The sequence below is a fragment of the Ursus arctos genome, unplaced genomic scaffold (assembly GCF_023065955.2).
Source record: "Ursus arctos isolate Adak ecotype North America unplaced genomic scaffold, UrsArc2.0 scaffold_17, whole genome shotgun sequence".
NCBI lineage: Eukaryota > Metazoa > Chordata > Mammalia > Carnivora > Ursidae > Ursus > Ursus arctos.
Window position 1 is genome coordinate 57,127,401 of NW_026622841.1, and position 12,119 is coordinate 57,139,519.

At 42.3% G+C, this 12,119-nt stretch overlaps 1 protein-coding gene across 9 annotated transcripts in view; it reads right to left on the minus strand.

Annotated features, from left to right (window-relative positions):
* Positions 1-2,624: 2,624 nt before the first annotated feature.
* PIEZO2 (piezo type mechanosensitive ion channel component 2) overlaps positions 2,625-12,119 on the minus strand; it is a 443,262-nt gene continuing 433,767 nt past the window's right edge. For 6 of the 9 annotated variants that reach the window (XM_044382834.3, XM_057313247.1, XM_044382833.3 and 3 more), the window contains 5 exons: positions 11,489-11,661; positions 9,535-9,663; positions 8,254-8,333; positions 5,027-5,210; positions 2,625-4,195 (listed from right to left, as the gene is read on the minus strand). In XM_044382834.3, the coding sequence (XP_044238769.2) occupies positions 3,943-4,195; positions 5,027-5,210; positions 8,254-8,333; positions 9,535-9,663; positions 11,489-11,661 (819 nt within the window). In that variant the 3' untranslated portion in view covers positions 2,625-3,942. Of the gene's footprint in view, positions 4,196-5,026; positions 5,211-8,253; positions 8,334-9,534; positions 9,664-11,488; positions 11,662-12,119 lie in introns of those variants that run through there. The other 3 variants (XM_026495979.4, XM_057313249.1, XM_057313250.1) reach the window with 2 other exon arrangements.

Consider the following 12,119-nt stretch of genomic DNA (forward strand, 5'->3'; position numbering starts at 1 on the left):
GGGTGCCTGGGTGGCGCAGTCGGTTAAGCTTCGGACTACTGATTGCAGCTCAGGTCATGATCTTGGTTGTGGGATCGAGCTCCACGTAGGGCTCCATCTACAGGGGGTCTGCTTGAGATTCTCCCTCTACCTTTGCCCTCCCACCCTGCTCTCTTTCTCCAAAAATAAATAAATAAAATATTTAAAAAATTCGCAAAGCTGAATAAGCATGCAGTATTTAAATAACTAAACTTTTAATTGATGATTTCTCTTTCGCTGCCCCTCTCTCTGTCCAATAAATAAATGAAAGCTTTAGAAAAATACATGTGAACATAACCACAGATATTTATGACTTAAAACAATTAAAAATATTTTATTTTTAAAAAAATACCTCCCACTCCAAACAATGTAGGCTCCTGAGAGCCAATTATTTGTGCACACAGACTGCTCCAAAACCCCTTTCTGCCGAACAATTCATGTAAGCAGGCCAGTGAGATGTCAGGCTGTTATCCCTAGCTGTGAAATGAAATGTGTTCCTCCTTGTTGGATGCTGTGTTGACAGGCTGTGTTTAGAGTAATTAGGGCAGGTAAAGGCAGGAGCAGCCTGGTGTCTGGTGTTCTCTCAGTCACTCTTTTTTTCCTTCCCTGCTTTTCCCAAAACAAGGCCAGCAGGGACAAACCCCAACGACTTGGCGGGTAGCAGCAAGACTTGTGTGAAGCATCCCCGATGTGGGGGGCAGAGGAGAGAAACAATAGATCATCTGTCGGAGCCAGGATCAGGGACCCTAACTGGCAACACTGGTGATCCCTTGGCACCCCGGGAGAGGACTGCGCAAGTCCCCATTCTGGGGTGAAGGCAGGGGGTTGGCAGCATGGACTGAAGGAGCAGGACAGGCGGGGCCTGCAAATTCTCAAAACAGACTGGTTGAAACTGCCTTCCAGGACCAGGCCCCATGACACGGGGACACTGCTGGGAATCAAGGGGGCAGAACAGGTCCCACTGGGGAGAGAGGCCCATGGAGGGGTGGGTGGGAGAGCAGCACTGGGGGCCTCAGAAAGGAGGGAGCATTTGTGGACACTCCAGGACCGTGGGCTCCAGAGTCATGGGGCTGGAGGAGCCATCCCCCAACCCCGAATTTAGGGAAACTAACATCACACACACAGGAGCCACAGGAAAGGGATGCACTTAAATACAATATCAAATTCTTATCAGTAAAAAAGAGTAAGAAGCAGGATCAGGTCCTTAGAGACAAAAAAAGTTTACCAGAAAGACATGCCCACAAAATGGGTAAAAACTATAACCCAAGATTTCAAGATGAACTAAAATAAATTAAGAAAATAACAGACGATATTAAAGAACAATAGAACTCAAGATTTGAAAACTAGTGAAAAAGGAAAATAATTATTTTAGAAAGGATAAGTAAACTAGAAAGACAATAAGACAGTTCTGTCAAGGGACAAGGTCACCTTATAGATGGGGTCACCTTATGCACAGGGTGACCTTACGGACAGGGAGGCCACCATGGCTATACAGTGGGGTGGGAGGAGTATGCTGGTGCCCACGGCTCCCTGGCGGACTCAGTGCTCCACACCCAGACTGAACAGTAAACAGGCAGATGCAGCAGCTGTGACCAGAGCTCCCTTGCAGCTGTGTGGTGGGGCAGCTTGTCCCTCTGCCTGATCCTGCCTTCCTTGCTGACCACTGTAACTCCCGGGACCATGGCCCCAAATGTCCTTGGTGGCTGTTCGTTTCAGAGGCCATCTCCAAAGAACCCAATCTAAGGTGGCAGACTGCTTTGACAAGGAGCGTCTACTGGGCTAGGGCTTAGAATGTGGCTGGGTGCAGGAGGATGACCCCTTCATGTTGTCAGATACACGAGGCTGAGAGGGGAAGTGACCTGCTGGCCTGGGGGTTCCCTGCTCCATGGGGGCCGGGCCAGCACCGGTAGACCTCCTCACTATCTTCCGTTTCCACTCTAGCCTCCACATGCTTCCCTGGAAGAAGAACTTCCTTTCTAATTCCTTAATTTCTATCATTTAGATTTCCGTCAACCTTTCCCCCCTCTGACACACTGGGAAGCTTTTTCTTGAACCCTGGAAATTGTTCTTTTGAGGAACATCACTATTCTGGTATACTTTGACTCTACACTTTCTTCTCAGGAGCATTGCCTACTTCTTCTTCCTAAATGTGTCATAACATGCTCTCTGGAAATTCCCTCGAGTTGACATTTTTAAAAGAAAAATTCACAACTAGAAATATGCACAATGATTCTTGCTGTTGTTGGGAAATCAGAACATGGTCCAAAGAGTTTCCCTAAGCAGTCTGAGCTCATTGCTATGGTGACTGGAGGAGTTGATTTCCGCAGGGTGGAAGTATGCTGGCTTTCACGTTTGAAGAACGAATATGCACTAATTTTCTAGAAGACACTGAACAGCTCCATATTCACTGTAACTCTTTGGAAATTAATTTGTTACCAGTGGTGTCCTGCTTATATTATTCACATAGAATAATATAATCTCATTATTCGCATGAGAAAGACAAATAAAACCAACAAGAAGTGAATTCCTCTTTCAGTTGATTTTTTTAACACCTTGTACATAGCGTTGAAAACAATCATTTTTCCTACTTCATGCAAATAAGCAGAATGAAGAATATTCTTGAAATGACTTTTCAAGATGTGCTTTATTTTAAGTCAGTCCTGAACCCAAACTACATAGGATCATTTTTTTTTGACGTATTCTAGTTCATTCAATGATTCCTCACAAACTGTATTTTAATACGGAATGAAAACTACATTTCAATCATAAATTTTCATGCTACACTGTTATTTAATGAAGAGGTTGTATTACCAATAACAATAATTTAAGAAAAGGCCATTTTTTTAATTTCCCCAAGCTCAATATACATATTTCTTTCATAATTATGAACTTAAAAAACCCGTCTCAGATGTAAAAATGTGAATTGGAATATGTAAACTCTTTGATATACCTGAAAAACAGGAAGGAAAATGTCACATACTGGAAAACACCATTGCCTTAAATCATCGAAATGGGAAAATGCGTGTTGAGGGATGGGGAAAGGTAGAAGAGCGTTCATGACCTCAGTTAGTAAAGAGTTACAAAGTCAGAGTCTTCATTCCACACCCAGCTGGGCGCCATTTTTATCTTTCCACCTGGAGCTTGTGTCTGATGAGGAGAAGTAGCTCTGAAGCAGAACAGCGACCATCTCTGAAGCAAGTCACTAGTTGGGCCTCAACAAAGCCGGTGTCCACATACTTGTTTTGCTGCTTTTTTTTTTTTTTCCTGAGAAGTCACTGGTGTTTAATGGAAAGATTTTTTATGAGTCTTCAGTTAAGGTAAGGCAGTAAGAGTGTCACTAATGTTAACTTTTTGCTTAGAACGAGGCTTATACTTCCTCAGGTATCTTCATGGGTCTTTGGCTCCCTTTCTCGTTTCCCCTTAGGAATCCGTTCAGGAGTTTCAGCCTCCTATTGCTGTTGCATAATTTCGGGGTGTGCTGAGGCCCATCTGTTCTCCTCAGAGCAGCTTCCCCATTGGCGACAGAGCGCAGTGGACGCCATTAGAGCATCTCTTCAGGAAGGGTGCGGTCCCCACACAGAAAAACATGGGCGTCTTTCCTTTTTCCCTCTTCCTGTTTCTCTGAGGGAGGAGACCCATAAATGACTCCTTTGCATAGTCAATCAGAATGCAAGACACTGTTGACTAAAACAAAAAACGAGTAGCCCTGATTTTGGAGAAATGGAATTACAAATAACTTTTTCAACAGCGTCTTCATTTGCAAGGTAGCTTAGACTGAAAAAGGAAGTCAGCTCCTTTTGACCACCTGTCAGAAGAGAAACCATTTCCAACCAACTAGAAATGCTTATCTCTTATGAGAGTATTGTGCTTTTTTTAAAAAAAAATTCAAATGTTAACTTAATTTGCAGTCTGTGTCTTAAAGTATCAATTTGTTTTTTCTCTAGTCCATTTGATCATGGTTTCTGGTGAGCGGTACAGGAATATTAATTTGGCATAGAGATCTTCCTCTAGTTCCAGTTCCCCCGTCTCTCGAACTAAAAAAATATCTGTGCACAACTTCAGGATTCGATCCACATTTGGGAGTTCTTCAAACATGATGGAGTGTGAAATCCCACTGAAGAATTCACGGACAAATTTCCCAATCACAAGGACAACTGAAGCATATAATCCCATGATACTGAAAAAAAAATTAAATAGAAATTGTATCTACCAGTTAAATACAGTTAATACAATGCATCTAAAAGAAGAAAAATAGTATTTCCCCCCAACTCTACAGAAGATATGATAAACTTATCAAAGCTTGAAGTTTTTCGCTTTTCCCTTGCAGAACTGTAAGACTTGAAAAATGAAAATTAAAAAAAATCTCTATTCTGTAAATGACCAATGTTAATAGTTTCATGGATGAACTTCAGATAGTTTTACTGCATATATTATATAGAGAAGACATATAATATATTTGGTAGAAATGCCATTGTACTATATACACTTTTCTGGACCTCTTTATTTTTATAAATACAGTTCTGCATAGACAATGATGTCTTAACAGACGTTCATGTCGTGTTGGGATGTATGTCTCCTAGCATTTAAGGATCATAACACTGTGAGAGTATAGATTCAGATCATTCTGGACATCGGACCATGTCCCCAACTTCAATGTTTGACCGAGGCCATGTCTGCTAAGGTCAGAAGGCAATGTAAACAGAAAAGAGTCTACATCAATTTCTATGTTTAAACACTGAATGACCTCAAACATAATAGGAAGGTGTAGAGTGAAGAAACTGAATGCATGACTTCTAGTCCTGTCCTTAAGGGTGTTACATCAGGCATTTTGACTTCTTTGGGACTCTTGTTCTTCATTTTTTTAAAATGAAGGGCCAGTGAACTATGAATTTTAATGTTGTAGCTATTAAGTTCAAGAATTCTAGGAAGACACAAGGCTTCCCATCCTCAACTTTATATGAAACAGAAGTAGATTCTTGTAACTGTTAGCTGTGAAGTAAGTTCTTACCCGTAGCCAGCCAGGAACCCCAGGCTTGGGGGGCTGACTTTGTCATTGAAGACCACCAGTTCCAAGGCCTGGGCATGCTGATTGTATATTCTATTTCCAGTCAGGTTGAGAACCCACCACTCACTGTTAGATTTAGTTGTATTGTCTCTGGACAAAATGATGGTGATATTCATGAAATTATTTTCTGGAACAGGAGAAAAAATGAAATCAAGTTAGCATGAGACTATTAGGATTTAATGCACATAAACAGTCCTCAGATGGCAAAACCTAGTTACTACTGTCCATAGTGTAGGTGTCAGGATGAATAGGCCGTAGGGACATGGTAACAATGTGAGTGGAAAAAGAAAAGTGGGCCCTAGGTGTGCATAAGGTTTCTCCTTGTCATGAAACATGTAGCTCACTGCTGCCAAGTGAGCATGGCAGACACATCACAGGATAGAGGGAAGACCCATCACCTGAGTGTCTTCGCTGATAATTCCAAACAACTAGCTAGACATTTAAAAACCCAAGTCATGGGTACTAAGGAGGGCACATATTGCATGGTGCACTGGGTGTTATACGCAACTAATGAATCATGGAACTTTACATAAAAAACCAGGGATGGGGGGGGCGCCTGGGTGGCACAGCGGTTAAGCGTCTGCCTTCGGCTCAGGGCGTGATCCCGGCGTTACGGGATCGAGCCCCACATCAGGCTCCTCTGCTATGAGCCTGCTTCTTCCTCTCCCACTCCCCCTGCTTGTGTTCCCTCTGTCGCTGGCTGTCTCTCTCTCTGTCAACTAAATAAATAAAATCTTTAAAAAAAAAAAAAAAAAAAAAAAAAAAAAAAAACCAGGGATGTACTGTATGGTGACTAATAATATAATAAAAATATTATTATAAAAAATGAAAATGAAATAAAAAATAATAAAAATAAATAAAAACCCAAGTCATTGACTTTTTCAGTGAACTGACTAATTCAATCCTATTACCAGAATTTATTGCATGTCTTAGAGGAAGAAGGCCCTCTGTCAGGTGATAAGGGGTTATAAAGTTGTATACAGCATGATTCTACATTGCAAATGGAACAGGCCACATATACAAGTGCGACTTATGGGCATATGACAACCACTACAGGACCTGCACCAACAAGGTCTGATAGTATGGGGAGACTGCTTCTGCTTGGTAGGATCAAGAAGGCCTCCCAGAGGAGATGGCTTCTGAGCTGAGTTTTGCAGAGTGAGAACTTCATTAAGTGGAGATGGAGGGGGAGAGGTCAGGAAGACTTGATGGCATGAAGTTCAGTAAAGTTCTGAAAATCCTTGATGTGTGGTTAATGATTGCTTTTGTTAGAGCACAGGGTCAATATAAAAGGATAGTAAAAGGGTGGAATAAAGCTTGGAGTTCTCTGAGTAGGTCTTTCTGAGAAAATACAACCCCTGCCAATGATAATAGGGCCTCCACTGATAATCCTGGTGGTGGACAGTGAGGGTAGGGGCCATGTCTGCATTATTTCTTGCTAAATTCCTGGATCAAAGGAATCTAGGATGGTGCCTGGTAATGAATGTCTATTTGATGGATGGATGGTTAGATTGGATGGATGGATGGATGGATGGATGGATGGATGGAAGGATGGATGGATGGATGGATGGATGGATGGACAGACTAATGGAGAGTGAGTCAGGAAACTGGTAAAGATAAAGAAACCCTTACCCAGGGTGAATGTGAACCACTCAGATTGCTCAGGAACAAAAAGAACCTTGGTTCTGAAGTCTAGAGAGTTCTAAGAGGGAACATCTGGCCTAGGTTTGAGTCTAGTTTGTTCACATACTGATTATATAACCTCTGCTGAGTAACTCACACCTGAGCCTCAGTTTCCTCCTTTGTAAATTGGTGATAACCACCAACCTATGCTAAAGATCAGACATAACTGGGTAAAACTCATCAGAGAAGCTGTTGTGTTGGCAGGACAGGAAAGTACCAGGACTTTGTGGTCTGGGGAAGAAGGATTTCATTGGCCGGACTTCAAATGACTCACAGCCAACAAGCCTATGTTTGGGGAGCACAGAACATGTGGCTGAGAAAGGGTTAAATAAGGGTGGGGAGGGGCGGGGCTGGGAATCTGGGCTCAAAGTGAGGCTGACCCTGGAGGGAGGGACCCCATCTTCCTGAAGCTGAAAGGAAGTGGGGGTACTGGTGAAGATTTGAGACCATTGTCAGGGAGAGGGAGCCAGCTGAAGGAGGGCCCTGGCAGGCTTGCGGGATCATCTGCTTAGGGGCAGCAGCTGTGAAGAGCTCACTGAGGGACAGAAGCATTTCAGAGGGAACGACTGATGGTTGAGCAATCTGTGTTCTCTGACTAAGCATTTCTAGAACTATTTGGACTGAAAGGGAAATACCAAAGTTCTTAATGCATCTCACAATTACCATGCAAGACATACGTATTATTGACTGCTGAGGAAGAAGAGCAAGAGATGTGGGGACCACCCACCCATGCTCGTCTTCCGAACCTCTATCCTGCCTCTACTTCTTGGGCCCCCTACTACGGGGGCTTCCAGCTGTTTACTTACATCTCTATCTTTCCAGCTAAATATGAGCCTCAAGGAGCTTAGTCTCTAGTGCCTGACGCACGGCCTGGTGACCATGAGACACCCATGTTGGCAAAGGCGTGAACATGACTTGGATAACTGCATTGTCCTTTTACCTTTGCCACATGTACACATCTGCTCCGATCCAGACAATTGATGAAGTCAAACAATGCTTAGTAATTAATGCCTAAGGATCCCCAAACATCGACGTCCTACCATCACTGTTGTTTTGGGTAAATACAGTCCCTAGAGACTAACATGGATACTTAACCACCCTTGGGCTCAATCAAGTACATTTCCTGTTCTGTTTTTATTGTTCTCATCATGGGGCTTTCATATTTAGTGTTGCATAAGGCTGTTTTCTTCCAAAAAGATTAACATAGAAACAAGTAAACAGACTGATGAATCAGTAACCAAAGCTGCTAAGTGTGGAGTTAAGCCAATCACATTCTATACGATGAAAACTATGAAGAATATGGCTCCTGGTGCCTGACTGGCTCCTTCTGGCCGGTGAATGCAGCAGGGAATCTCAGGCTTCCTGTAGGCCGCATCTCACAAGGAAAGAAAACTGGAAAGCAGCTTGAGAAAGGCTGAACATGCAAACTGTAGACACTGAATAAAAGGATTAAAAAAAGTTCTGAACCAATTCCTTCTCATCCTTACCAGACAAAAGTTGTTTTATAGGTTTTGAGTTCGAATCACTAGGTGCTTTCACATAATATGGGTAGATCTTTTCTATAGTCCTGTATGTCAAGAAAAAAAGGGGGGGGATATGAAGTTTTAGTTGTTTTAGCCACATAAAATTGATTTTTTTGTTGCTATTTTTGACCTCATATCAAACAAATAATGGTGAGTCTTTGTACTTCTATGCAATGTGATGTCGTTACAATTTATGGGTTCCATTATAATCAGAAATTTCTGAAGCCAAACAAATTCAGAGGTTCTCTTTGAATACTTAGGTAGACTCAGTGCATGAGCTAGTTAATGCCTTAAAAACGGTTATAGAGATTTCTCGTGTCTGTGACTGTTTCTGAAGCAAGGGGCTGTCTTTCTTGCTAGGATCTATGTCTGTACTCTACGTAGATATAGAATTATATCTATAATCAAGCGGACTGCATGAATCTATCTAGTGAGAAGAGTGAGGCTCGAGGGACAAGTGGTGGCCTGGACCTGACCCCTCCCTCTGCAGAGGACAAACTGAGTAATGTAAGCATGTCACTCCGTCCTTCTAGGCCTGTTCTACGATGGGGGAAGATTTGACAATCTTTGAGGTTCCTTCAACTTTAGTGATTAAAAGAGGCTGTCTTAGGGAACACATGTGAGGACTGCATCATGGCGGCTCTTATACTCAACGCAGCAAAGTGGGGCTAGGGCAGACTGGAGGTCAGAACCAGACACTGGCCGGTGAACATCTGGAATACGTCATTTAGCAGTTTTGCACCCATAGCATTTTTCCTCCTCCTACTAGTTCTCATATTAGAATCTAAACATCCCAGCTTGGATTTGTTTGAAGTGGAGTACTTATATGGCAGGATAATATATTAAGATATAGTCTCCACCCCCCACACAAATTTCCCTCTGTCCCTTGTCTTCCCCTAACCCCCATCCATTAGCCAGGCATTCAGTGAGCCCAAGTCCAGGAGTAATAGTAGAAGAGAGGTCTCCCAGGGGCTTTCCCTGGCTTTTGGTGATTATGGTCAGATAAGTGCAAGGTTTGCTACCCATAGACAAGATCAGGACTCCCAGGGCTGGGTGGACAGAGAGTGAGAGGGGAGGAAAACAGAGCTATCTTAACGTCACATAACGAGGTCTCCAAGTAGAGATTCACTTGAGTTACTGAAGAATGGAGAAAGCTGCATTTCTTGCATATGTGCATTTGCAAATGGCGACTCAGTACCAGATACAGCCCTCGATTGAAGGTAATTAACAGAAGCAATCACTTACACTGGCGTTCTTGAGCTTTCTGTGTTGTTGCCGGCTATCATTTTAGCTATACTCTTACGTGTAATATTCTTAAGAGGAAAAGAAAGCTTATCGGTTGCTATTTCTGCTTTTGCACCCAGACTCATGTTTCTGTGGAGAAAGATAAAGGGCTCAATGTCAGCGGTTATTCCGAAGTCTGGATGAGGTTCAAAAATTCACTTCACTCTTCATTTTATTAATCTCACCAAGTCTTCACTGGGTCCACAACTGTCAACCCCGACCTTTCTGTCCACCTCACCTTTAGAGAGCTTCTTAGACAACCAAGTTAGTAAACCCAGGGAGGCCACAAACACCTTTAACAGATGGCAGGTGAGGAGGCAGTCTGCTGACTAAAAGAGAAACCATCTTGATGCTCTGATACGAATTTCTGCAACACTCTTTATATTGACCCAATGAGGTCAGCCTCCATGGTGACTAATAGAATCCACATTTTTAAAAGAATGTTCAATTAAAAGTTGATCTTTAATGTTATTAATTTTTTGGTATCTCTTCAAAGAAAAGCCTAGAAAATAAATTTTCGGCAGTCCAGAATTTCATGTGAGGAACTTGGGATGTAAATTCTAAAGGAGAAAATAAGATCCAGGAAGGCATTCTTTCAATTCTGAACAGCTCTCTTTGAAATCTTTCTTTACTATATCCTTGGAAATTCATTTTATATTGGAGATGGCTTCTTAGGTACCTATCATGATTCTTTCTTAATTCCATCCTAGAAGCCAGGAATCATGGACCCAAATGAACCTATCACTTGACTGGCCAAATAAACTTGCATGGAATCCTGAATCACACGACTGATAGCAAAAAACCAACCAACCAAACAAAAACTAAGCTTTTCAACTAGTTTATTGCATTGAGGTTCCCCACGTGCTTCACTAGCCGTTGGGTTTTTGAATGCAAGAACTTTTTCTACATGCTCTTAGGAATGGATAAGGGAGATGTATACACACACAATGGAATATTATTCAGCCACCAAAAAGAATGAAATCTTGTCATTTGCAAAGATGTGGATGGAGCTAGGGAGTATTATGTTAAGAAAAATAAGTCAGTCAGAGAAAGACAAATGCCATATGATTTCACTCATCTGTGGAATTTAAGGAAGAAAACAAATGAGCAAAAGGGGGGAAAAAAGAGAGAAGGAGGCAAACCAAGAAACGCACTCTTAATTGTAGAGAACAAACTGATGGTCGCCAGAGGGGAGGTTGGGGGAGGGATGGGTGAAACAGGTGATGGGGATTAAGGAGGGCACTTGTGATGAGCACTGGCTGCTGTATGGAAGTGCTGAATCACTATATTGTACGTCTGAAACTAATATCACACTGTACGTTAACTGGAATTTAAATAAAAACTTAAGAAAAAACCAAATGAGGGAAGTAGTGGCCACATGCTCAGGTTAGGCGAGAAGGAGTCTATCTCAGCTCTCCCCCTCCTGGGACTGCTAGGCCGCTCTCACACCCCACACTTGGAGAAAAGATCTGTGAGGGCTCCCCCATGTTGGGGGGATGCAAGTGAGAATTTGGGTTCCCGAACCTGCCAGTTCTTCATTACTAAGACCAAACTTCACCCTTTCAGGGAAATCTTACAACCATTCAGACTATTTCATTTTATAAGCCCTTACCCTTTTCCTTTTCACTTTACCTCTCTCTCTTATTCACAGAACTCATTGCCAGCCTCTCTTTAAAGACTGAAGTTAGTAGGAGAAAGGAAAAACCAAGAAGTTCTTAATTCTGCCAGAGAGTCCCAGGCAGATCATTATTTAATAAACACAAACGTTAGCTGTAGCATCAAATGAATATTCCCAAAGCATAATATCAACTAAAATCCACATCAATTGATTTTTTTCCCTTCTATCCTCCCACCCCCACCCCAAGTTTAGATTGCGGGGAAAGGGGGAAATCATACATGGAAAGACAGTAACTACCTCTGAATACTCCATGAAAAAACAACAGAGAAGCTACTATTGGGGTCCATGAGTTCCTCTATCATTTTCTGCTTACTGGGAGGGCTGATGGTCCACAAAGAATTTGAGTTTCCTTCCAGCTCTGCTACTGTTATGTCTTCTTTTTCATAATTTTCCAGAAATTGCATAGCACCCTGTATGTGCACAAATACACATGCATAAATAGATCATATACATGGTGATGAATAAATAAAGTGATCACTCTTCCTTTTAACTGACTGCAGAAAGAGGATTTCCTCCTCCGGAAGGACAGTTTCTACAGTGGATGGGCTTGGTGCTCCGTGGCAGTACTTTGTTCCCCTCCATGTGGGGATGGGCAGCCGCAGTCACACGGAGCAATCCCAGTACCAGTACAGGTATGGGATCATTCCAATTAATAAAGAAAAATCAGAGGATTTGGTGTCATTTTTCCTCCTCACTAAGAAGGAAATGTATCAACTCTTGGGATGTTTCCTCTCAGGAGACAGTCAAATTTAATCCACCCACAATATCTTGGTCCTATCTTCACAGCTGCATATCCCTTGAGATGAGACGGGGCAGTGTGCTTTATAGGCTGATAATTTTATAAAAGAGCTAAGCATCTGTCTGCCTA